The sequence below is a fragment of the Salminus brasiliensis genome, chromosome 14 (assembly GCF_030463535.1).
Source record: "Salminus brasiliensis chromosome 14, fSalBra1.hap2, whole genome shotgun sequence".
NCBI lineage: Eukaryota > Metazoa > Chordata > Actinopteri > Characiformes > Bryconidae > Salminus > Salminus brasiliensis.
The window spans coordinates 7,696,072-7,722,797 of NC_132891.1; the positions used below are offsets into that span (position 1 = coordinate 7,696,072).

The 26,726-nt window shown below is 42.4% G+C and overlaps 2 protein-coding genes across 4 annotated transcripts in view; one reads left to right on the forward strand and one right to left on the reverse strand.

Annotated features, from left to right (window-relative positions):
- Positions 1-21,703, forward strand: part of arhgef25a (Rho guanine nucleotide exchange factor (GEF) 25a) — a 106,324-nt gene extending 84,621 nt beyond the window's left edge. For all 3 annotated transcript variants that reach the window (XM_072696898.1, XM_072696899.1, XM_072696901.1), the window contains 10 exons: positions 460-529; positions 6,434-6,523; positions 7,014-7,106; positions 8,597-8,647; positions 8,980-9,057; positions 9,168-9,359; positions 11,132-11,312; positions 11,881-12,098; positions 13,866-14,033; positions 17,944-21,703. In XM_072696898.1, coding sequence (XP_072552999.1) covers positions 460-529; positions 6,434-6,523; positions 7,014-7,106; positions 8,597-8,647; positions 8,980-9,057; positions 9,168-9,359; positions 11,132-11,312; positions 11,881-12,098; positions 13,866-14,033; positions 17,944-18,048 — 1,246 coding nt within the window. In that variant the 3' untranslated portion in view covers positions 18,049-21,703. The remainder of the gene's footprint in view (positions 1-459; positions 530-6,433; positions 6,524-7,013; positions 7,107-8,596; positions 8,648-8,979; positions 9,058-9,167; positions 9,360-11,131; positions 11,313-11,880; positions 12,099-13,865; positions 14,034-17,943) is intronic.
- Positions 21,704-24,573: 2,870 nt separating this feature from the next.
- sp5l (Sp5 transcription factor-like) lies at positions 24,574-26,229 on the reverse strand. The gene is made up of 2 exons (XM_072697386.1): positions 26,176-26,229; positions 24,574-25,623 (listed from the first exon to the last, which is right to left on the reverse strand). Exons 1-2 carry the CDS (start codon positions 26,227-26,229, stop codon positions 24,574-24,576), a joined length of 1,104 nt encoding a protein of 367 aa, XP_072553487.1.
- Positions 26,230-26,726: the final 497 nt, after the last annotated feature.

A 26,726-nucleotide genomic window follows, 5' to 3' on the forward strand; every position in this document is an offset into this window, starting at 1 on the left:
ATGTGTGTATATGATGTTATAGTATGTTACAGCGGCTTTAAACATGGCCAATCAGAATTTAGAACCCAAACTGTACATTTTCTCAAGTATTTTTCTTAAGTGTGACTGCAATCTTTGAGACACAATAGTAATATGTGTATGTGTGTGCGTTTGTGTATGTGTGTGTGTGTGTGTGTGTGTGTGTGTGTGTGTGAGTGAGTGAGAAATGCAAAGTCAGTTAAAAGGTAGTTTTGTACCGTGTGGGCAGTGTTTAGAGTGACCTCAGGATGACCTTGCCCACTGTTCTTCTTTCTCTGTTAACGTGTGCTGCTAACGCCTCCAGCCAGATTTGCTAAAAAGGGCAGCGTCTTCTGTGTGCCAGAACTGAGTGATGTTGAGTGTGTGTATGTGTGTGTGTGTGTGTGTGTGTGTGTGATGAGTTAGTGTTTGGCTGATCCTCTCTCTTTTTCGTGTGTGCAGTTATTTCCTGGGAGAGCTGGAGAAGTGTGTGGCGGAGCCGGAGAGACTGGCCCAGCTCTTCATCAAACACGTACGTCTGTCTGTCTGTCAGTGTCTGTATCTGTCCTTATTTGTTTCTGTGTGTGTGTGTCCCACTGTCTTTTCTGCTCTCGGTCTGATTGTGCCTGTTCATCAGGGATCAGTGGTCTTACACAAGTATGTCTGATTGTGATGATTCCTTTTAAAAAGATTTTTTTGTACAAAAGTGTCAATATTCTGAAGAGTTTTCCATGTGGGAGGAGTGGGAGATGTGGAAGAAGTTGGAAAAGTGGGAGATTTGGGGGAAGTGGGAAAGTGGGAAAGTGGGAAAGTGGGAAAGTGGGAAAGTGGGAGAAGTGGGAGAAGTGGGAGAAGTGGGAGATGTGGGAGATGTGAGGGATATGGGAGAAGTGGAAAAGTGGTAGAAGTGGGAAAGTGGGAGAAGTGGGGGAAGTGGGAGAAGTGGGAGATGTGAAGGATATGGGAGAAGTAGGAAAGTGGTAGAAGTGGGAGATGTGAGGGATATGGGAGAAGTGGGAAAGTGGAAGAAGTGGGGAAGTGGGAGAAGTGGGAAAGTGGGAGAAGTGGGGAAGTGGGAGAAGTGGGAGATGTGAGGGATATGGGAGAAGTGGGAAAGTGGAAGAAGTGGGGAAGTGGGAGAAGTGGGAAAGTGTGAGAAGTGGGAAAGTGGGAGAGTGCAGGAATGTCGACAGCATAAAGAAAGTAAAGCCTCTTTTGTGTGTTTTTGTAGTTCTTTTCAAAAGTCCTGAGACAGGTTGTAGTAAAACTGTCCACATTACCAGTGTCTCTGTCTCTCTCTCTGTATCTGTGCCCTGTCCCTCTCTTTGTGTGTCTCTGTCTTCATGCCTCTCTCTGTCTCTTGCGGTCTCTCACACTGTCTTTCTGTCTCTCTTTTGCTTTCTGTTACTCTTTCTGTCTCTTTATCTGTCTTTCTGTTTCTGTCCTTCTGTCTCTCTGTCTGCCCATCTCTTTTTCTTTTCTCTCTTTCTTTGTCTTTCTGTTTCTTGTTCTGTCTTTTTATTTGTATTTCTGTCTTTATCTTCATCTCTCTCTCTCTCTCTCTCTCTCTCTCTCTCTCTCTCTCTCTCTCTCTCTCTCTCTCTCTCTTTCTTTCTCTCTCTTTCTGTAGTTGTGAGTGGAGCTGCCATGCTTGCTGTGTGTATGTGTGTGTGTGTGTGTGTGTGTGTTTAAGTGAAGGAGTAAACAGAGCTGAGAAAACACACACCAGCCCGGCTTATCCTCCCCAGTGAACCCACTCTATTTCTGTACCTCACACACCCTCTGTTACTGATACTCTGTGTGTGTGTGTGTGTGTGTGATCTCTCCACTGTTATAGCAGAGCCTCATATCTGGTAACCTAATGGGAGAAAGAATAAGCGTGTGTTCCTAACGAACGTTAACTTAACAAGCTTTTATTCCAGTGGTTTTCAGCCATCTCTCTTTCTTTATATGAAATATGAAAAACAACAAATAGAACAAATCCAGAAATAACAACATTACATATTATAACTGTATATATAATACATAATTTACGTTAATATTACATATATTCACATATTTATCACATTTAAAAATCTTTTTTATACCTCTGTTTCTGTTAATTTAAAGTGAATCTGGCTGGGTTTTTTTTACAGTGTCTCAAAATTGAGTTCATGTTTGTTTCATGATTGTCAGCAGGAATGCTTCAAAATAATGAAATCTTTCACATTTTTCCTGTTTTTGTCCTTCTCCTGAAAAGTTTGGAGATGTAAGGTTTTTACAGAACAGCAACATATTACATATAGATTCTTACATGTATCTGGTTAATTGTGTTTCGTAGCTATCAGGCATTACTTACTTTTTTACCATAATGTAAATCTGTCACTTCACATTATGTCAGATTCACTTTAAGGATGAATTGACCAATAGAAATGCTCCAGAATTACTTGGACGTTCATTAAAAGGTTAAGAAGGTTTTCCCTCTTATGTAAAGTTGCCATTCTGGAGTTGCAAGGTTTTTGCCTGACAGAGGAATGTCATATACATATGTCATATGTTTATGATATGATGGGTGATGGGTGTTGGCTTGTATTTAATGTTTTTTGAGGGGGTCTTTTAACAGCTGACTCAGACCACCAGATGAAAATTAGGCTCGGTTACAGTTTTGCTACTGACAGCCTTACATTAGAATCACGTTACACAGGTAGGACTCCTATTGGTGTAGTGTGGTGTGCTTACCTGCTTAGAATTGAACCCTATAGTCCCACAGGGAAAAAGGTGCTGTTACCCACCCCGCTACACCTACCACTATATACCATTACAGGCAATTACATTACATCATACTATAAGAGCCAAAACAAATCTGTGTGTGTGTGCATGAGCATGCAACTCCCCTGGCTCACCTCTATGAAGACTCGTATGGTCAGGAAGCCCGAAGGAAAAAACAGACTGACTGAAGCGGCCAGAAATAAGAGGTGGAATAATAAACACAGGGTGCACTCGTTGATAGCAGAGCTTCATGCACAAAGCTGGCCTATTTCTGGTGCTCAGGATGTGCACAATGTACGATCCTCTCCAGAACACAAAAACACGGTTCTGCAGTTTTGGAACGTGTTTGTTGGGGGTGGGGCAGAAGCTGGTGGGGATAAACAGCGTAAATGGAATTACACTAGGCAGTCATATGCTGGGGTAATTTCTGGATTAGTGGCACATGCAGCGTTGGAGGTTTTTGGTGGTTAAATGAAATATGAACGGGTGGAGTTGCTGTATGGCACTGTGTGCGTCTCTCTCTGACTCTCTCTCCAGGCTGTAATAAGACTGAGGCCTCTGGGTAATTAACTTAAAAAGGCTTGAGGGGAATAAAGAAACTCATAACCAAAATCAAGAGCGGTGTCAAACTGTGAAAACAAGCAGGCTGGGATGTCCGGCCCTAATGAAAAACAGAGAGTGGGGCGGGGGGCAGCGGGGGGTCGGGGTAAAGTTTTCTTCCATTCTTGCCGCCCCTTTATTCCACCCTCTCTCACACTTTCAGGGACAGCCTCTCTGGTTCATAAGTTCTTCCTATTTCCAAGAGCTTTATTGCTTATATTTATTCACTCATGAAATATTCTGTAGGGTGGTCCTACTTTGAGAGGATTTTGGGGATACAGAAGCTTCTGCAGTGGTTAAGGTGTTGTGGTCAGGGGGGCTTCAAGTAGGCCTAAGTTGTATGACCATGGCAGTGAGTGTATGTGAGGTTGAGTGGGAGATGAATACCTCTAAAAAGCTACACTAAATGTCCAAATGTTTGTGGACACACCTTCTAATGAATGCATTTCAGTGCTTTATATAGTGATCTGGATTTCCACATGTAAGGGAATATAGTGAATGATTGCATGTAGCTGCAGGTGCATGTAGACCAATCGTGGCAGTGAGAAGGCTTGGTGTTTTATGTAATTTGGAAATCTGAGCATCTACTGATGCTCACTCTGCAGGTGGCTTATGGAGGAAGACAGTAGGTTGGAGCTCCTTCACTGAAACATGAACAAATACATGTTAAACTGTTTTTCACTGGAATGTTTACGGCTGTGATGTGAAGTCGCCTTCTCTTCTAACACACTCAGCATGGGCTGAACTGTCTCTTGGCAACACTGTATGTGTAGTGTGTGTGTGTGTATCCAGGTGTTGGTTCCCGGTACCTGGCTGCAGTGAGATAGGCTTGCTGTAGTCTCTGGTTACATTCTGGATAGAGTGACTGAATTATACATGACCTCATGCTCATACTACTCTATTAGAGCCCCCCCTCCCGCTCTCTCTTTTAGCCTCTCTATTTCTCTCTCTCTCCCCCTGTTCCCTGCCTTTCTGTGTCTCTTTCACTTTCTTCTGCCTGTCTCTCCTCTCCCCCTCTTTCTCTCTTTAGGCCAGTGTACACCAGGCATTAACATGTGCTCTGTATCCAGATAGTATCTGGACATACGCTGATCTGAATGTGCTACCACTATGGCCTGCGGGTCGAATCCCAGGCAATGCCACTTTGCCACTAGCAGTCAGAGTCAGAGAGAGCACAAGCTTAATGAACACACAACTTTTTAAAGATTACTTTCCATACTCTGAAACGCTGAACCCTTAGAAAGCTTATCTGAAAAATGACTCTGCTCTGCTTTCCAAGAACTGTCCGGTGCGATTGCGCTCCCAGATGTATGGTGGACGTTGTCAGGGTGGCACCGAAATTTCAGCCCTAGGTGGGACACTACTCGCCCTGCCCGACATCTCTGAACTATAAACAATGCAGTTGTGCAAACGACTGTAAAGAGGATTCTGCTAAAAAGAAAAGACAGAGCTTTAAAGTTTCTCTGCATGACTGTCACCAGAATGGCAGGGGGCAGTGGTGGCTCCTTGGTTAGAACACCTGGCTGTTGATGACAGGGTTGTGGGTTTGATGCCCGGGCTCGGCAAGCTGCCACTGTTGGGCCCTTGAGCAAGGCCATGCTCTCTGCTCCCCGGTCACCACAGCAATGGGTGCCCACCGCTCTGGGCATGTATGCTCACTGTCACTGTGTGTGTGTGTGTGTGTGTGTGTGTTCCCTGCACGGATGGGTTAAACACTGTCTTGTCCTAATTGCGCATAGATTTTGTGAAGCGTTTGACAGGAACCTGGCCACTCTCTGCCTCCCTCTGATTTCTTTCTCTTTATTTCTTCCTTCTCTGTCTTTCACTTTCCATTACTCCTGTGGGTCTCTCTCTCCCTATTTCTTTCTGTCACTGTCTCCTTCTCGATCTCTCTTTTTCATTTTCTCATGGTTCACCTTTTCATCTCTCTCTCTCTATCTCTCTCTCTCTCTCTCTCACTCTCTCTATCCTGTTAGTCACAGTGCACCGCTCCCACTGCAGCAGAGAGTCAGTATCACACAGGCTCATTTAAAAACAAATAGAAGCTCCTCCAGCAAATGACTGCAGTGCTGAAGTCAAATCTCTCTCTCTCTCTCTCTCTCTCTCTCTCTCTCTCTCTCTCTCTCTCTCTCTCTGTCTCTCATCCTAATGCATTTTTCCTCTTTCCATCAGTCAGTCATGTGACCTGTCCATAGCAGGTGTATTTATGATGAGAGACAGTTGGGCCCCCTTTATGGTGCTTGTCTCTTATTGTTTCCTATATAGTCATTTTGCTCTGTATTGAGCTGTCAGGGATCCATCGTCTCTCATATTGCTCATTCACTGGTTCATTATACGACCTAAACAACATCCACCCACACAATTCAATTGGTTTAAAGTGCTGTACTTGTGCTGTTTCATTATAGTCACTATTCCTGTGCAATTCTGCAGACCACCTGTTGCTAAATGCACTCCCCCTGCTTATCCAACGCTTCTCCTGCATTAATTATTAACCCCCTTTTCTTCAGGTACAGCTAGTCTTCTGGGTAGGCTTTACACTATATGTTGAAAGATTGCTGTGAGGGTGTGATTGGAGCCACAGGAGCATTGGTGAGGTTGGAGAATTAGTTCTGGATCACCAACACCACTCCAACTCATCCCAAAGTTACTGGATTGAGCTTCACCTTTCCAGAGAGCGCAGAATTGCTCCACGGCTCTCCTTATACCTCTATAGCCTAGTGGTTCTCAACCCTGGTCCTGGAGGACCCACCTGCAGTGCACATAGTTGTTGGTTCCTGCTCTAAAACACCACCTCCAACTCAAGAAGGGTTTGTTAATTAGCTTGGACAAGATGTGTTGAGGGCAGGGTAGCCACACCTGCAGGGCAGGGGGTCCTTTAACACCAGGATTGGGAACCAATGCTCTAGGGTATGGTGGCCATCTGCCTGGTTATGCTGCTTCTAAGTATCCTGTTGTATTGGCAGTGGTTTTCTATGGAGCTTGCTGCCGATTTCAGAGGACGTCTGGATGCTTTACATGATAACACACTACTTCCTGCACTTCTGAAGCTGATATTTGAAGGTAAAAACTTCACCTGTTTGCTTTGCAGGAGAGACGACTCCACATGTATGTGGTGTACTGCCAGAACAAGCCGAAGTCGGAGCACATAGTGTCGGAATACATTGACACCTACTTTGAAGTAAGTCTCGCCAGTTTTAAACTGCCATGTCAAACACACACACACACACACACACCTACAGATAGACAGCTGCACGCTTCAGTGCAGCTCTCCACCACACACAGGCCATGCATGACCGAGTACACGGAGCCGGCCCATCTGTGCAAGCATCATCAATATCCCCTCTATCATTCCGAATACACTTTCCTACATGAGTCACGCCGACCGGACAGGCCTGTGCCCTATCTCTTCTAGGAACGGAGGAAATTGCGGGATGTGCAGTCGTCAGCTTTAAGTGCCATTAATGTGTTTATCTCAGCACTGTGACAATATAATTAGTCATTTTATTGGTGGTGGTGTTCGGTGGGTTCTGGATGGATGTCTGAATCAGAAGGCGAATAAATGGCTCCTTAATGACAGTCAGAACACAACAAGCTGTGGCATAAATGACCTTGAATGTTAACTTGTTAACTGTGTGTAAATGTGTCTGTGTGTGTGTTGGGGTGTGTAGGAGCTAAAGCAGCAGCTTGGCCACCGGTTGCAGCTGAACGATCTTCTCATCAAACCTGTGCAGAGAATCATGAAGTACCAGCTGCTGCTGAAGGTGAGACAAGGTGTCACCAACACCTAAACACACCACACACACACATTGATGCAGGTGATGCACATGGCACAGCGTAATGTAAAGTACAATGTAACACACCTTATTTACGAGGTTAAACAGATAAAATTAGAACATTGGATCATGTCCTCATATTTCTGAAGCTATGTATGGACAGATGTTTCTCTACAATCACATTAAAGACTGCTTTTGCACCATAAAAACACCCTTTTTCATCATACCTTTGCAAATGTGATTACTAAGTCACAGAATTTACAGTAATTGGGTATTAGGACACCTGCTCAGTCATAGTTTCTTCCACAATTAAGGATATTTAAAAATATATATTTTGTTGAAGTAACTGTCTCTACTGTCCAGGAAAGGTTTTCTACTAGATTATGAAGGAGCATTACTGTGAGGATTTGAGGATGTTGGTTGATATTAACCACTCCACCTTCTCCCCAACTCCCCAACTCATTCCAAAAGTATTGTATGGATCAATGCTGGTGGGGCATTTTACCCCCTCTCGCCCACACCTGGCATTAAGCATGTTGCCAATAGGTTCATGATTGTCTGCTCCAGAGAGTCCTATTCTGTTGGCAGTACTTCAGGTACTCCAGGGCTAGACAATCTATGTCTGTGCATTTGCACATCTGTCTCAGCAATGGGCTCAACTTAAAACAGCTGAGTACATTAAGTTAATTAAGCTAATTGTCATAAAAGAAATGTACAAGGTAATTGTAAACCCAGTGTTGCTTATTTTCTTTTATTTAGTAGAACAATTGAAGGGTTCTTTGATTACGCTCTAGAAAAGAGCTCTATATGGAACCAGGACAAATCAAAGAACCCTTCAATTGTTCTACCAAATAAAAGAAAATAAGCAACACTGGGTTTACAATTACCTTGTACATTTCTTTTAGCATTTCAGGTAGCCTAAGCATTTCTCAGATAATGAGTCCTAGACATACAGTACATATTTGACATGAATAGCCTAGCATGAATTTAGGGTGCTTAAACCAGATAGAACTGATTTGCTGTTTTAAGCCATTGTTGGATGTATGAGTAGTATGTGACTTGCTTCAATGTGTCTAGTGTTAGCTTTTAGGCTCTAGCCAGTCATTCTGACTTCTTAGATGTGGCCTCCTTATCTTTTAGCCTCTGGTCGCCCCTTCATCACTTCCAGACATGCATTCATACTGTGGGCTGAGTGCATGTACATTTTGGGGGCGTGAATAAAATGAGCCATACCTGTTAGCTAATAGTTTTTGGATTGGCCCATTTAACAGCTTTTTAACTTTGTAACCGCAGGGTTAACTGCTTACACGATCTCTGTAGAGATTTAGAATTTAAACCTTGTGATTTTATGCCACAGTTTTGTTTAAAAACTTAAGGGATAAAGGAAAAACTGTGTTACATGATGGTCCCAGTTTCCCATAAAAGGAGAAACTGGAACTGTAAATAGATCGGATTTCTGATACTGTATTTCTCAACAGGATTTCCTAAAGTACTATACCAAGGCTGGGATGGACACAGAGGAGCTGGAGGTATGAATCATCCTTCTGAATCTGAGCTTACAATTAACCAGTAGTTTTATTTCAAACTGCGAAAAAAGAGGGGAAAAAAACACAGGGTGAGAAGTATCCCATTACTGGGGCATGGTGTAATGCTGGTGCAGGCGCCAAGAAGAGCTTACTCACAGAACTCTGTGTACTCTGTCTGTTTCAGTGTTAACACTCAGGCAGAAATCTCTCAGGAATACAGTAATTCTTTCTTAATGCCCTTACTAAGATCTGTTTTCACATATTTCAAAAGCACCCCTCTCTCACTGTCTCTCTCTCTCTCTCTCTCTCTCTCTCTCACTGTGTCTTTGGAACAGAAAGCAGTGGAGGTGATGTGCTTTGTTCCTAAGCGCTGCAATGACATGATGAACGTGGGTCGGCTGCAGGGCTTTGAGGTAAGGCGCCAGACGTGGGCTGCAGTTTAAAACTGTCTCGACACAGAAGGAGATACTGCAGAAGTCAGAGGTGTTTCAGGGCCCTAAAGCCTTGCTGTCTCTCTCTGCAGGGGAAGATCACAGCGCAGGGTAAGCTGCTCCAGCAGGACACTTTCACCGTCACCGAGCAGGACAGCAGCTTCCTGTCCCGGCCCAAGGACAGGCGGGTCTTCCTCTTTGAGCAGATTGTGATTTTTAGTGAGCCTATTGACCGGAAGAAAGGATTTTCACTGCCTGGTTACACATTTAAGAGCAGCATCAAGGTGAGTTTTGAGGGTCTTCTTATCAATACAGCTGTTCTATGGTCAAGATGACCATTAGGATGGTGCTTTAGTCATTTGCATTTTTAAACGCTCTGTCACGTAACACTACACTAAAGTTAAAGTGAAGCACTGACTTGATTTAAAGGATTTACTTTATTTGAAACAGCTGCATTGAGTGAAAACTGGTATTTCTTGCTCCTGGGCTCCCCCTATAGTTGTGAAATGTAATTCCCTTTTACACCACTGTCAAAAATACAGATCTCACTATAAGCTCTCTGACATGTACCTGCTGTACACATGCATTTGTTGACAAGCTGAAGGATACTAGCAACCTCAGAAGGTAAGGAAACATGTGGACTCAGGCAGCAGAGCAATATTACAGGATTTTACACAAAAATGACTCGGGTTATGCAGAGTTATGCAGTTGGCGACTGGTCTCATGCACTGCCACCAACGTTGCATAGTGTAGCAGAAACCAAACCTGTACCTGAACCTGAAACTTTAATTTGAGGTGAAATTGCTGCATAATGTTGCTTTAAAAACATTATTTCTACATTAATAAAAAATAAAATGACTTGAGTTAATATACACTGTTAAAAGTCAGTATGGACCTTTTGGAGGTTCTTCCATTTGAAACTGTGGAGGAACCTCTTAAGGTTCTTTGATAAACTTTCAAGAACAGGTTTTTAGAAGAAAAGGTTCCTTGAAGGTTCCTCAAGTCAGTCAGTGCCTCCTGACCAACCTAAAGCATTCTAGGACACTTTCTGTGACTGCTTGGACCAATAACTGAAGAAAACAAACAGCACAACAGTTTTCTCTTTGCTAATATTGACACTTAGGTGGGGTTACACCTAGGAGCAAAGTGATTGACAGACTGGCTGATCTTTTCTTTGAGTTATAACTTACATGAACTACACTTTTCTGATGCAACATTACACTTCCTGGGGTAATTACACAAACTGGGTGTCCAGGAAAAAATACGCTCTGCTTCTGTGCTGAAAGCTCGATGAAGGCAGTCTGAGATACGCTTGGTCTGGGAGAAGGAGGCTGGTCTACCAAATGAGTAGGCAAATCTGGCTCTGCCTCTGGTCCTCACTGTGGCTCTGGTTGCAGATTTGACAACATGGTGGACAGTTTTGGAAAGAAAAGCAACAATAGCATACATGTCTTCTACAGTCATTGGTCTGGACGAATCAAAGCAGTTTCATGATCCAATAATGCTTGATCACAATTATGCAGGTCAGAGTTTTAACAGTTGGATGTACAGCATCACACACAGTCGGACTGTCAGCTGTCAGTTAATAGTTTTTCTTTTCTCTATTTTAATCATCCCTAATTTAGAGAAGAAGAATGATAACTGCGTGTCTGCTACATCTCATCTTAACATAGATTCAGTTATGATTTCAGAGATGAGCAAATTATTTCAATTATCCACTTCAGCTGCTGAGTTCATTAAGCACTATCTGTAATATCATCTGCAATGTCAGTAGAGCTGATACTATCTGCAGTATCAGTAGAACTTAATGACCCTCATTCCAACTTGTCCATTTTATGCAATGATTCTTTATGTATTTCTGTTCTTCAGGGAAACTGAAATTACTGCTCTCATAAGCAAGACATTAATAGATGGTAGATCATGCTCCATTTACTCCAATTGGATGAATTATATGTGGCTGGTGGATCCATACAGTAGTTCTTATTACACAGCTGCATCGTCATGTCATTCTCAGCTTGTCCATTGTCTGTTTTGTCATGCGATGTGTTTCTCTCAGATGAGCTGTTTGGGTCTTGAGCCATGTGTGGATGGTGATCCGGCTCGTTTTGCGCTGACCTCTCGCGGGGCCGACGGCAGCATGGTGCGTTTTGTCCTGCACTCCACCTCAGTGGACATTAGCAGGTCCTGGGTCAACGATGTTAGCCAGATCTTGGAGACCCAGCGCAACTTCCTCAATGGTGAGCCCCATCTGACCTCCACCCCAATTCCCACACACCCCAGTCTATGCTTTGATCTGCGAACCTCAGCCTCAGGTCAGGCCTGGCCAGTCAGCCTTGGTTAAGCACTCCACCAGGTGCCGGACAATTCAGACAGCCCCTGTCTTTAAGAGTTGCCTCAGGTCTGAGGACTGCTTTATGAGAGTGCTGTTCAGACCACACACAGACTACGTTCCCCTTCAGATTAACAGAGCTGAACATTTAGCCTGAGATCAAACTAGTCCAACCAAATTTGATAGTATTGAAAGCAAAGAGGACATAGAGAATATAGAGGAAGCACTTTTGGTTCTTGAAGGTTCTTCAGATTTTTAGAAGGTTCTTCACAGTCAGACTTGATTCTTTAAGGCAGTGGTTTCTGACTGTGGCCCACACATTTTAGTGGTTTCTTCATATAACACTTTGTTTTAGAGAACCAAAAGTGGCCCTGCTGTGGCATTGCTCAAAGAACCTTCTGTTATAACTTTTTAGCATATTTAAGAGAGTATATGCAGTATGAGAGCGTAACTGTTTGATGTGTTTTGTTCTTCAGCCCTGCAGTCGCCCATAGAGTACCAGCGGAGGGAGAGTAAGAGTAACAGTCTGGGCCGCAGTATGAAGGCTCCTGTGTCTGCAGCCTCCAGCCTCAGGCCTCACTCCTCAGCCTCCATCGACAGGCAGAGAGTTCCCTGCCTGCGTGCCTACAACACCTCACTGCCCACCCTCTACCTGCCCAGCCAGGGCTCCGCCAATACACACACGCAGCCAGAGGTACCACCCTCATTAATACACACTACTGCACCCAACACCCGAGACTTGGCTTCATAGCTGAAGCATAAGCTGATTTATTTGCAGCTGCAGTTCACCCTGCCCTCAGCTCTAATGTAAAAGATACGGTCTACACACACATTTACACACACACCAAGTGTATTTGACAACAAACACAAGCATGTTCAGCCTGCAGAACTGGAATAAGCTCTAATAGACTCTGTAGGGGCACAGCCACACCATATTACTGACTCTTATGTAGGTGTAGGGTAATATTATATTCTATATCAGAAATGTTTGATTTTGGAATTTTGCAGGATTCCATTCCTTAATTCCAGTATTAGAATCCAATGAACTTTTGGTACAATTGGTCCCGTTACTGGGATTCATTCAAACAGAATGTGTCCTCAGCATGAATGGTCAACATTTCTTTCATTTCTGACTCGTACAAAAAACACCCAAGCAGTGCTTTTCTCTCACAAAAACTGGAAACTGAGACTGAAAACAAGAGAGAAATGTTCTTATTTGCCAGCTATGCTATGCCCACTCTCCACATTAGCGGCTGCACATGCACAATGGTAGATTCCGCTGCTTCTCTCAAGTGGTATGTCACTAGAATGCAGTGCTGAATACACCACTGTGACATTTTTTTACTTTGACAGAAAATCGACAGAAAAAAACGGCAGAAACATGCTGACTGCAATGTATCGGCTCCTGTTTACATAGGGTGACCATACATCCTATTTTTCCCAGACATGTACACGTACATGAACATGTACAGAAATGTCTCTCGGCACACCCTCTGTGTATGCATATATATTCAATCATTGGTCAAACTGCTCAAAGACAGAGGGGGAGTGAGAGAAAGAGAAAGAGAGAGAGAGAGAGACTGAAAATATCTTAACGCAAAAGGAAATAAACATAAATCAGTTACAGGAAAAATTCAGTGGTTTCATCTTGGTGGAACCATGTGGAGCAAATATTCTGAAAGATCCAAAATCAATAATTAAATCAATCACACACACAGTTTTAGCCTGTCGACAGTGAAATAGTAGATTTTTTATGGCAACTGATTTCATCTTTGTATTCTTTTTTAATTTACTTGTGAGATCTGGTCAAATAGACTGTTAAGTGTGTATGTATAGATGTATTTATGTATGTTTTAGTCTTGGTAAATGAGTAAATGGGTATATATTCATTATCATAGCTGCATGGTTTCAAAGGGGTTTAACTCCCTCCCTCCTTCCCACATCCGCACTGTCATGGTTCTACAACTTAGGCCTATTTAAAGCCCCTTAACCACAACATCCATACTACAGCCCTGTGTTCCCTATATGATCACTGTAGTTTTTATGAGTCCTCCTGGTAATTGTACAGGAGTTGTACTTGGTCTTGTGCCGGTTAATTGCCACATTCACCTTGCCTCGGTTTTGACTGCAGTTTGCATTGTACAAGTCTTATGTACTGTAAATGGCATGTGTGAAACAGGCTTTTGAAGGTTAGCTAGATAGTGTACAAAGTCCATGAGCCCCATCCTTGGCCGGCTTATTCCAGATGTCTGATGATTTGTTTAGGATTCAAATTCCTTAGCCTTGCAATCAAGCTTTCGGAAATGACCAGATAGATCATTATCAATGTTGAGTGATATGGAAACATAATGGTTATCATCCAGTCCTTAAGAATTAACAAGATCCTTCAGTTATCAGAAAGGGCTCTGTGAGTCCGGTCTACAAGTCATGCACTGATTCCTGTGTGTGATTGCGTTTACAGTTAACACAAGAGCAGCGCAGCCTGCTGGAATCTAGGCTAGAGTCCCACACGGTGTCTCCGACCCATGTGCAGCTGGCCTTCAGCGAGGAGCCTCCGTTCTCCCAGACCACTCTCCTCTGCCAGACAGTGTCCAATGGCGTCTACCCCTCCAACACACAGAGCTCTCAGGTATGACATACACATCTGAACAGGTACTATATGGTGAATAATAGATTTTAATTTTTAATGACAGAATAATAATCCCACAGTTTAAGGGGTTGAAAACAAATTTAGAAATAAGACACACTACTCCCCCTGCTGGACACTGAAGGAAACACAAATGAAACACTGAATGTTTGTTTACTTGTCGACATATTAAATATAACATTTAATTTTATTACAATTATTTATAGACATTGTGTATAAAATATATTTTATTTTACATTAATATGTAGATTTTATTAATGTGGAAATTATGTCTATTGCAATCCGACGATTTGAGTCAGGTCATTTGATTCAAGTGATTTAAATCAAGTCATTTAAATCAGGCCATTTTTAAAAAGTTGATTTACTTTTTTTTTTTTTTTTTTTACTTGGTTCAGATCTGGTATTTCCCATCTGAGGTGCAGCCATCTGAATAAGTGTATCATATATGAAGCTTTATTTGAAATAAGCAAGAGATGACATTTTAAATGCCTCGCTAGCAAGTCATCTGTTTCCCGCACCTGTTCACCTGCCCTGGACCCAGAGGCCTCCAGCAACCTCAGTCCTGTCACTCTGGCCCATTAAGAGTGTCTGCAGGTCAGGCTGATGACAGCTCAACAATAGCTGAGTGGGCTTCCCTTGTCTATCATGTTTACTCAGATCCGCTGGGCTGGTTTACAAAGCAAACAGGAAGCAAAGAGGACGTCTCAGATCCCTATCGCCAGCCTGATTGTTCTTGTGGCAAACTGGTGCTGGACTTGAGTGCTGTTTTGATGGCTACTTGTAAACAGTGACCACAGGCCTGATGAGGACTCAGTTCAACTGGGAAAAAATCACTCTCTAGACAGAAGAGTGTAATGGCTTTCTAGTGAGCTGTAGGAGCCACTGTTTCTTTTTTATCTCTTTAAACTTTTAACTAGCAGCCTCATCTATAGAGTTATACGTGTGCAATAAATTCAATCTGCAAAATGCTAAAAGTCATAGACATACATCATATTCATAGACATTGTCATGACACTGAATCTATCATGATAATATTTACAGTGCCTTTTAAAAGTGTTCACTTTCATGGATGTTTTTCCTTTTTTTGTTTTTATAAATGGAATCATCGTCAAAATAATTTGTCTTTTTTGACAAGAATTTAAAAAAAAATCTGTAAGTGAAAACAGATTTCTACAGTAATGTCAGTTAAATTAAATGATATAATGTAAAATAATTGGCTGCATAAATATTCACTACCTGCAAAGTGACTGACCTAGAGAGACTGCATATGACAACTGTTGCCTGGGTTCTTCACCCGTCCAAATGCTGATTAACCAGTGACTGGGCCAAACAGGTGTCTTTATACTTCAGTCATTTGAGACCCTTTCACTGTGCTCAGCTGATCATATAATAATTGTGAGACTACTAGCAACAATTGCCTGGACCTCCTCCTCTTTTATTTATTTACTTTTAAGGCATTTAGCAGACGCTCTTATCCAGAGCGACTTACAAAAGTGCTTTGCTATTTACCCAAGAAAAAACCTCAGCTAGTTTGAATAGGCTAAAATTCAAAGATACCTCTAAGTTTAGACACTACTAAACACCAGTCAATAAGGTGACCATTTATGCACTTATCATTGATTTTACACTAGATATTTTTATTTTATTGTGAAAAATTTTTTTGTAAAAAATTGTTTTCACTGACATTAACAGGTTTTTTGTAAATTCTTGATAAAAAAAATGCAAATTATATTGACCATGATTCCATTTAAAAAAGAAATAAATGGGGAGAACCAAATCCAAGAGAGTGAATTCCTTTTATAGGCACTGTAATTGCATGACTCCAAAAGATGATAGGAAAAAGCTGTTTACATTTACTGTGCTTTAATAGAATAAAGAAATAATTTCGTACCATATCTGTTGTTCCACTGAGCGGGAAATATTCATGCAGCGTTTTTTAAATGAAAGCAATCATATACAGAAAACCAGCAGTGGAAAACACTTAGTAATTATAATTCATTACTGTACTTATATATTGTTTAGATTATTCATTCACTTTTATTGTACCTTTATTACATTTCCACAAAGAAAACATACTTTTTGGTTTTCACACAAAAACATCACACAAAAACAACTTGCGTTGCTTCTTTTTCCAGAGTTCCTGCACTGCAACATCATTTAAAAAAATAACTGTCCAGAATTAAGCCTTGACTGTGGGCCAGTACTGTTCATTAGTTATCGCACCACACACAGGATTATTGAAACGATGAAGTCCATACAGACTGACTCACTAGTCTTTAGTTACATCAAATGTTATTGGCTTGTGCCTCGAATGAAAGTTTTAGCTTTAACATGATGATTTTCTATGTTTTAACTTTTACGTTTAAATACTGGAGCGTGTTTAAATGTAGATCCTTTTTGGCCTTCACTCAAGAGTATTTTTGGAGGCCGTAGTTATTTCACTTGAGTCACTTGTAATTACTGAGATAAAGCACAGGACCTGCACTTCTGTACTTTTTCCACCCATGCAGAAAAAATGACCTCATTTGAGGGCAGCAGTGGTGCTTTTAGGTAATGAGGGAGGGAAAAGCTGTGGCGGCATAGCCGATATGTAGCTGTAAGGAGAAGCTAATCTAAAGTCAGAACGCTGTCGAGAAGTACTGCAAATAGAGTAGGACTCTCTGGAGCAGATAAACATGAACCTATCGGTACCATGCATAATATCAGGCATAAAGCCCCCCTCAGCATTGAGCATTGGAGCAGTGGAGCAGTGGAAATGTGTTTTCTGGAATAAATTCATTTTAATACCCATGATTTTGTCCATGTAGTCCATGTTTGTGGTGTATTCATATCTGACATTTCACACCCATATCTGTACAGTACAGCAGTAAATGAGCACAGCCATGCTTTCTGCCACTACTGCAACATGGGTTTTCCATCTCTCTCAGGTTTCAGCGCTTTTTTGTTGCTAAGCTCTGCAGAGTGGCGTGATTCACTGACTCATTCACAGGGATTTAGACTCTATCATGGTCTTAATAAAGGAACAGCTCTGACAGCCAGTGAGCCAAATATAACATGCTTGGGGATTAGCTGCAAATTACTTTGCTGTGTTTGGCACATGCTGAGCTCCGCTTTTAGTTTTCTCCCGATGGTGTAAATAAAGACCTGTGGACATAAAAAGGAGCTGCAGGAATGGACTCAGCAGTAGTATTGTATAGGATTTTGTTTCTACATTTTGCGGTGGTGATGTATCATCTGGATCTGTGATTAGCCAAGATGCTCATACCACGTTGTGTTGAGTTGGAGGGCTTGTTTGCATATTGCCACATTTCTGTGACATCAGATTTACAAAGGCCAGTGTTGTGATACATTTTACACTGCATACATAGTCTCATCAGCACAGCTGATATGTAGTCGTAAGAAGCAGCAAGGCTAAAGTGAGAACAAAGGTTTGGAATAAGTCAGATTTCTCTAGAGGATGCTAGCGGGGTATATAGCCCCAGCATTGAGCTGTGGAGCAGTGGAACTGTGTTCTCTGGAATGAAGGATCCATCCAACACTTTTGGGATGAGTTGGGGATGAGGTGGGGTGGTGATCATCCAACATCCTAACCTCACTAATGCTCTTGTCGCTGAATGCAATCAGATACTCCAAGAGACAGATACTCCAACAAAATCAGATAAACTTTAAAAAAAAATACCCTTGATTTCAGAAGAAGCAGTAAAGAGCAGGTGTCCCAATGCTTTTGTCCATATACATTCCAGATGGGAATGTTTTCTAAGTGAATAGCAAAGCACCTTTGCACTCAGGATAAGAGCATCCGATGAATGTCCTAAATGTACATGTAGATGTATGCAGAAGTGTAGTAGCCAGTAGTTGTAAGAGATATGTGTTTTTGTCTCCATGGCAACAGCGTGCAGGAGAAGGCAGTTCCAGAGCTTCTCTGAGGGACACTGGACCTTCCTCCAGTCTACCGCACCCCAACAACCTGGCCCAGCTAGACGAGGACGAACTGTGAACCTTGACGTTTGACCTTGTTTGCTCCCTGGGAGCCAGCCACGGCCTGGATGCGTCCAGCCACCACCACTAGTGGACGTCACTGACGTGAATTAGCCTCATGCTGTCTGTTCCTTGTTCTTCTCACACTCTGGCATGAATGACCAAGTGAAAAGTGACAATTTTTTCTGCTTTTTTTCTCAACCTTTTTTTGTTTTTGTTGTTGGTTTTGTTTTTAATGGCAGTGTGTTTCGTTCAAAAGAGAAATAACCATTCCTGCACTGGGAGGTCACTGGAGTTGGAATCCTTGAGAAACCTTTATTTTGTTATTGTTGTTTTTTTTTTTTTTTGTACGACTGTATGTATGTGTGTATACGAGTGTGTATGTGTGCATGGGTGCTGGAAATCGCTTTATATTGTAGACATGCTGAGTGTTTTCCCTCAAACAATGTGCTCTAACAGAGGACTAATCATAAACGTTGAAGAGCCTGCATGAGGCTCTAGCTGGATTAGGTTCAACAAGGCCTCCTTTACAAAGACACTCTTACAGTCTCCAGCCTATTTTACAGTAACTGTCCTGCTGGCCTGCATGGATTCTTCAATGGAAAACAGACTGACAGTGCAACTGATTTGTATATACTGTACGCTGAGGAAGTATTGGCATACTGACTGTGTGCATGAACGCAGAGACGCAGTGGCTTTGCTCTCTCTCTCTCTCTTATTCCCTCTCTATCTCTCTCTGTGTCTTCTCGCTGAATACGGAAGCGTCCAGTGCTGTGTTTCCGAATTCTCTTTGACTGTAAGGTGCTGTTTGATCTGAGCAGAAAAAGTGCAGATGCGGCGCCCCCTAGAGACACTCCACTGGCAGAGGGGGTCACTCGCTCCTCCCTGCAGCTACTGTTGGACGCGTCAGGCCGCTGACAGCTCTCAGCCTCGCTGTGGCGGGACAAAGGACACTCTGAGTGTGCTCTGGGAATAACACACTGTTCTACCTGATAAGGAGAAAAGTGCAGTTGTAATGACAGAATACAACGCAGTGAGAAGTCTTACAGTACGCCAGTCTTCATATGTAATTAACCCATCCATTTCAGCTCCTGTCTGCCTTTCCCCTCACGACCCACGCCACCTTCCCCGCCGTTCACTGTCTAGTTTAAAAGAGAGGGAATTTGAAAAGCATATCAGGAATTTGATGAGGACTGAGAAACGGATATGGAAGGAAATCCCCCTGACTGTATTTCACTAAGTGCCAAAAAGCAATTACCAGTGCCCTTAAGATAATGCTTTGCAAACTAAAGCATCCCAGACAAGCAGATCGAAATTCAGGTGATACATTTGGTGTAACCTGGAGACCACCCTTGGTTTATGGCATTTCCAGGCAAAACAACCAGTCAGTGCAAGTTTTTTCACCAGAAAATTTAACAGGTAATTACACGAGAAGCCTCAACAACTATGTCTAATATATTTTTCTTTACTTTTTCAAATAGAAAATCTGTAGAGAAGTTCAGTCTTAGTAACTGGAGCCCTTTCTGCTTCTCATTCTCAAGTCATTCAAACACATTCAAAGATATAAAGTCTGGACTCTGGTCCAGGGTGGTCAGTCCATTGATCTCAGAACACCACAATTCGTTTTGCAAACATTTGCCATTTTTTGTCTGTTCATTGTTCATTTTTTTCAGTAAGAGCTTCTTAATCAGCTCCTCATCCTTTCAGACCCAGAGTGTTGAGTTGTCTTCTCATAGTGGACGTGTGAGAGGACAGAGTTTTCAGATCTGAAGCGAGAGTGGAGACTGACATTCTTCTGTCTCTTAACATTGAAACCTTTGGGTGCTGTTTTAATGTGTTGAAGGTTGATTAGGTTGTGTTTTTAAAAAAAACTCAGGGTTTTTCCCTCTTTTTCTCTGATGTTCCTCTTTGTTGTGCAGAGATTTCTATCTTCTGTTTAATCTCCTCAAAGGTTTCTCCTGAAAAAATGACACACTTGTGCTTAATGTCTGTTTTGACTGGAAACGTAATACAGTAATGAAAGGGTGGCCTCTGACTCTGTACAGTACCCTATACATAACTATATATATACACACACATAATAATGTGTGCTGATCACCATCTAAAAATCATTTGATTAAAATGCTAGGGTGACCATATTTAGTTTTTTTTTAAAAAGAGGACACTGGGGACACACAGGTATCCACCATAGTCAGGATGTCATGGCTAGGGGGTTGCAAGTAAGCCTCAGATGTACGTTTGAACTGAAAGGAGGTGATTGGTCATATAGGTTATTAAGGGTATTTACTGGTCTTGCTTAATGAGTAAATACTGATGTGTTAATGTACATCAACATTAACTGAGCTGCACCCTCACGTATACACATTGCCACGGTCCTACAACTTAGGCCTACTTGAAACCCCGCCCAGCCACGACATCCTGACTGCAGTGGAGACCTGTGTGCCCTCAGTGTCCTCTTTTTTGAAAACAAAAATGCAGTCACCCTAGCATTCAGATCATATGTTTGAACTATATATACAGTCTTATCCGAAGGTTTTTGCTCCCCTGTTCAAATAACACATTTAGTTAATTTGACTGGAAATAAATGAACAAATTCTCTACATGTTTCTGCACATTTTAGACACAATTACTGGTTCATTTCTGAATTTAATGTGTTGGAAATAAAACAACCTATTTGTGCATGTCTTATTTATTTCATTTTTCACAACACGTTTAATTCCGCAAATAAACAGCAGTGCATTAAAATAGGCAACACTGTGCTCTCCACTGAGGAGCTGTACTTATTTACTTATTATTTACTAGTTGTTTGACCAGGGGTGCTCAAGACTGTATGTATATGTATATAAAAGATCCATTTAAAAAGGAACCACCTTCATATCTGATGTAAGTTTTATTCACTAGTTATAAAATATTGTCCTCCACTCAGAGACATGTTCCTGAATCCTGTCTAAAACCTAAGTGATGTGACTGTGTTTAGTCGTGGGATTACTCTTTTTTTTTATCCCTCAAGACATCACCTTGCTTATCGAATCTTTATTCCATCAGCCTCAGAAGAGGACGGACTGTACTGAAATGGAAAATGAGCAGTGAATAGCAAGCACTTTCTAATTTCGCTTTGCCATTTGCACTGTGTAACCAGCAGAGGGCAGAAGGAGGCTTTGGCACTGCTGTAGCACCGCTGCTTTTTTCCCACTGATCCATCCAGGACCAGTTTTCCAAAAGCACTGCAGTGGCCAGACCACACTAACTTTTAGATAGAGTGACCGGAGTAGCACGTATTCCTGACACTTTATTATAAAAAAGCACCCCCCAATCAAAGCTGCAAAGCTGCACCAAAGCTTGCATATTTTAATACTGGCATGTTTACAGTGCATTTACCCCAATACTCTTCAAATAATGTCCCAATGTTCTCCTGTCCTGATATGATATTCAAATTTGTAGAAGAGGTAATAGGACGTATAGCCCAGAGTATGAACTCTACTGAGTATTGCCTTTGCACAAGAACCTAAAGTTTTGCATGAACTGTTGAACTGTACCCTCAAAGCAACGAGAAAACCCAAACAGCAGTGGATGAAGTAAGAGAATTAGGGAAAAGGACAGACGTAAACACGTGTCTATATGACTGATCTCATTGTTGTATCATATTAAATAAACTGTGTCTTTTTGGAATAGAAGCAGCTTGTTTTTGTGGATTTGTTTGTTGTTTGGTAGCAGGACAACATTTTTTTACTGTCATTTACAGAAACACAAATGAACACTGTGACACTGGTCACTGCAGACACTTTAGCTGAATCTTACTTACATAGGAACTTCATGGCATAATTGTAAGCATTGTATGGTATTTAAAAAGCAATTCACAATTTTCTTTGGGAACAGCTTACGCTGATATTTGCGAGCTGGTGTACGTTTGTTTTATGAAGTGGATGATCTTATATTCACATAAAGGCTCTTACACTAAAATAACACACACGCATAAAACTGCTGTAAAGCTCAAAAAGCCAAACCCCACTTAAGAATACTGTCTTTTATTTTTATAATTAATTTAATTTTATTTAATATTTTGACCCATTTTTTTATATTGATTAATATAAAGTGTATAATATTTTACATCATTTACATCATCTATGGATAAAGTTTAAAAAGTCAGTGTTAAATAAAAGAAGAAATATTCTTATTTGAGTAAGTCCACTATTAATATTTCACCTCCCTAATATAAGCAGTATTTCTGTACTGAACTCCAGTAGAAATATGCATATTTGATATATGATGATGCTAACCAGGCCGTTTGCTAATACAGTCCATTATTTAGGAATAATGCTTAGGAGTGTTATAGCTAGGACAAACTTCTGTCACTTTAATTTTACTCATGTCAAAACAATGCCAGCTGTGTCATAAAACAAGTAGTGACACTTTGCAAATAGTTGCTTTCATGCAAAAACCTTTTTTTAACTTTTTGACAGAATTTGAACTCGGCTGTTGTTGTTTACATTGTGAATTAATTTCTTAATGGCAATAGAAAAGCCCAGAAATGACTTATAAGTAAAATTGATATATGGGGTTTCTAACAAGGCCTCTTCCTCATACATCCCATTATTTAAGAATTATCATTCATAACAGTGTTATAAATTAGACAAATGTCACATTTTGCCGTTTTTCACTTTTTAACATTTAACACTTTGAATCTGACAATTGTTTTTTACATTATGTGCAAATTATATGATGACTGGACCAATAGAAATGCTCTAACATGACTTGAAATGAAGTTTTAAGTTGACTTTTTGGAGACAGCATTGAAATACTACCAGAGCATGTTCATAAATAGTTAAGTAATGCCTTTAAAATACAGTATTTGCTGCTTGTGCATGTATAATGAAGTCTATATGCATTTATATAATTTGATAATATAATAATAGCCTTCACATTTAGTGTTACCAAAAATAACAGAGCTAAAAAAACAAAATTTTCAGTTTCAAGAATGTCCTTAAATCCTGCAGAGTAACTGTGTCTGTCCAGAGCAACAGCTTTAAAGCCGGTGGGGTAAGTGGGGGAGCAGGCATTTATGCAGGCATTTGCTTCATTTGTTCCCGGAGCAGAGCCACACTGTGAGCATTGTAAAGAGCTAACGGTAGCATGTGTGTGATATACGGGACTGCTGAAAGAGGGTCTTAAGGTATTCACTTTCAGAAGGGTGCCAAATCAAAGCAACTCATGTCACTGTCGGCGGGGCCTGCCCAGCCGGGGGTCTATTCAAAGCGAGCACCCCCCGCAAAGCACCATCCTCACTCACTGTTGACCCAGTCATTACCACGGAGGAAACTGTGAGCGAGAGCAGAGGCCAGTAAAAGGCCACATGACTGTGAACTTGATGGCAGAAGGTCAGGGCACTGTCTCGCTATCTCTCTCTATCAATGGCCTTTACAGTTTACAGGAAGGTGTAAAAAGTCTTAATGCTTTTTCCACTCCTTTGCCCTTTTCAAGTGTTTCTCCGGCACCTAGCAACAATGACCACCCAACATTAGCATCGCCAAGACTGTCCTATTAACATCTGAATCGGCCCTGTGTCCCGGCACTCGCACAGTGTTAGATGCAAAGGTAGCCATTTGCCCATATTTACACTTTAATTAAGACGTGAGGAGTGTGCTGCGGAGTGTTGCGGCATGCCACGGCGTGAAGAACACAACGGCAGAGATCATATTTATCCAATTATTTAAGCTTTTATTCAGTTTTTACATGCTTTCTGAGTCTTTCATAGAACTGTATGCCATATGAACATTATGTACACTGAGCTTTTCCGAGGCCACAGTTAACACACTCAGGAAAAAGGGAATGTTTGGAGTGCAAATCACAGCTTCAAATTTAAGATGGAAGGAGAGTGAAGGGTTGCAAATATCCCGCCCAAAAAACAGAGCAAAATAAAGGTCTACAGTAGATTTCACAAACAAAATAAAAGTGACCAAAGGAAACATTTCATGTTAAGGCAACATTTTCTGTAAAAAAAAAAAAGAAAATTAAACTCATTTAATAAATATTAGTCTATATTGTGCTTAAACACTTTTTAATGCATGTAAAATTCGATCGCTGATTGATTTGTGCAAAGATGGGTCTGAGTCACGTTACACTTGTGGTGGTGACTGAATTCAAAGGAAGAAACCCCCAACATTTCGCTCAATTTCTTCCCGCATTGTCCTGCAAGCTGGTACCAACTGTGGTGGACCTACTCAAGTCTTTCTATTGTCTTAATTTAGAGACCAGCAAAAGACCCGCTCGGAGCACGGAAGCGTGCGCACTGCTCCAGTGTTCCTCCTTTACCTCCTCCCTAGTGCAGTGGTCCTATCAACCATGCAGAACTCCACTTCCAACAATTCACCAGGCATCTCAACATCAGTCTCAGTACCTCCGCACTGTTAGCCAGCGAGAATGAATGGGAAACTGTAGCAGGCTTTTCAATATGGCTTTGTCTCTCTTCAGTGTGACTGGAGTTGACACAACACTGTGAAACTCTTCAAAGTCTCTTTTGGAAAGACCTCCCCCCTACTCGCCCTCTTCACTCTCTCTTGATGTTGCTGAGCTGCGGGTCGGCTGGAGCGGGCTGTCCGGAGCGGCCCTTCCTGCCCTGGTGGGTCTTGACGTGTTTGGACAGGTGGTCACTGCGCATGAACCTCTTGCCGCACTGCTGGCAGCCGAAGCGCTTCTCTCCGGTGTGCGTGCGCAGGTGCCGCTGCAGCTCGTCGGAGCGTGTGAAGCTCTTGCCGCAGAAGAGCCAGTTGCAGACGAAGGGTCGCTCGCCCGCATGCCAGCGCAGGTGCGCCTTCAGGTGGGACGTCTTCTTGTACACCTTGCCGCACTCGGGAATGTGGCAGATGTGCAGTCTCTTTTTGCCAAACTCCAGGCTGCTGCCCCCCGAGGTTTGGCAGTTGGGGCACTTGCAGCGGCGGCAGCGGCGCGTGGAGCTCAGCAGGCTCTTAGACGTTCCCTGCAGCAGGGCGGCGATCTGGGGCTGGTGGCCCAGGACCAACTGCCTGCCCAGTGAGAAGTGGTGGCCAGAGGCGGCACCGTTGCCCTGAGGCAGGCTCCACCACTGCTGGCTGTCGTCAGCAGGACCTCCGGCAAGGTGGGGAGGCCTGGCCGAATTCGACTGCAGAAAGCTAGGAAAGTTCTGACCCATTGCGTTGTGCTGGGTGTAATACTGAGCATTCCCCTGGGCCTGGGTGGACAGCATCTTGACCGGAGAGAGCTCGAAGGAGTATGTGGCAGGCGGCTCAGCAGGTGGTGTGAGGGGCAGCTCATGGTGGTGGTGATGGTGGTGGTGGTGATGGTGGTGGGAGTGTGAGCCCAGGCCCGTCTGGACGTGGCCGGGAAACTGCACCTTGGGCACGGTGAAGGCCATTTGGTGGGCGCTCAGGCCCGAGTTGGGCGCCATCTCGTTGCTCCACAGCTGAAACATGCTGGAAGCCGAGCCCACCGCACCCTCATAGGGGAACTGAGGCCCCTCGGTGCCCACGCTCCCACCCACCTGCCAAGCCTGGCTGCACGTGGTGGCCAGAAAGGATAGTGGGTTGGGGCCACTCTCTGGGGAGGAGCTGGGGGTGCGATCCTGAGGGGGACATGAGAAAATGCAATTAGTGAAAATGCCATTCACTAAACATAGTACTGCTTTAATATCTACTTCTATAACTGTAATAACTGAATATGGTAATATAGCAATAGCAATCAAAGGCACCCATTGATTCTTATTGTATTGTATTTTTTGTATTATATTCTATCAAATAAAATATTAATATATATATTTTAGAGGCTTAAGTAATGTGTTCAATCTGTAAAAATAAATAAATAACATTTATTTAGAATTTTTTTATGTCTTTAATTTTTTAGCATTCTCATAAATAATCCTGTTATTAATAACTGCACAATTAATAATAATCACACTATGAATACTAGGTACATCATTAAAGGTTTGCCAGTCTTGTTTAACGTTCTTTATTTGGCTAGAGCTGTTTATTATTTTTATTATTTTATTTATTATTATTAACTGTTATGCCAAGTTGGGAAACGCACGAGACGCATATAAAAGCGAATGATGACGATTGCATATTAAAAATAAATATTAAAAAGATCATAAAGTAGCGTGCAATAAAAAACAGCAAACCTGTAGGAAGTTGTGCAGGAAGTTATCCGCTCTGGTCAGCGTTAGCGCAGCCATGTGCTCTCGCCTTCACCGGGTCCGCACCTGCGAAAGAGCGCGCCGGGGACGCGCAGCAGAGACGCGCAGCAGAGACGCGCACTCCGAGCCTTGAGCAGAGAGGCAAGGGAGCGCGCATGAACGCAATAGTAATCCGGGGAACTCCTGCTCTCCTCCACTTCAGCTAGTCCTCCACTGCCTGGCTGCTCTGCTTCTGCTTCTTCCCTGTTGTTTCTTTCCTTGTTTGGGTCTCAGACTCACAGACTCACAGACTGTCTCTCCTCGCAGCACTTCTCCTTCTGCACTGCTGCCGCGAGCCTGTTGCAGTCCATCCTCACGAGCTCCCACTGCATGTTCCCTTTATAGAGTAAAGCCTCCTCACCACGGGGTCTCTTAAGTACCAGGATTGAGGGCTGATGCTTTGGGGGGTGGGCGGTGTGAGGAAGGGTGGGGGCTACCTATACCCACCAGCTTAGCCTTTAGATTTCATTCTAATGAAATCTTACCAAATGCTGACC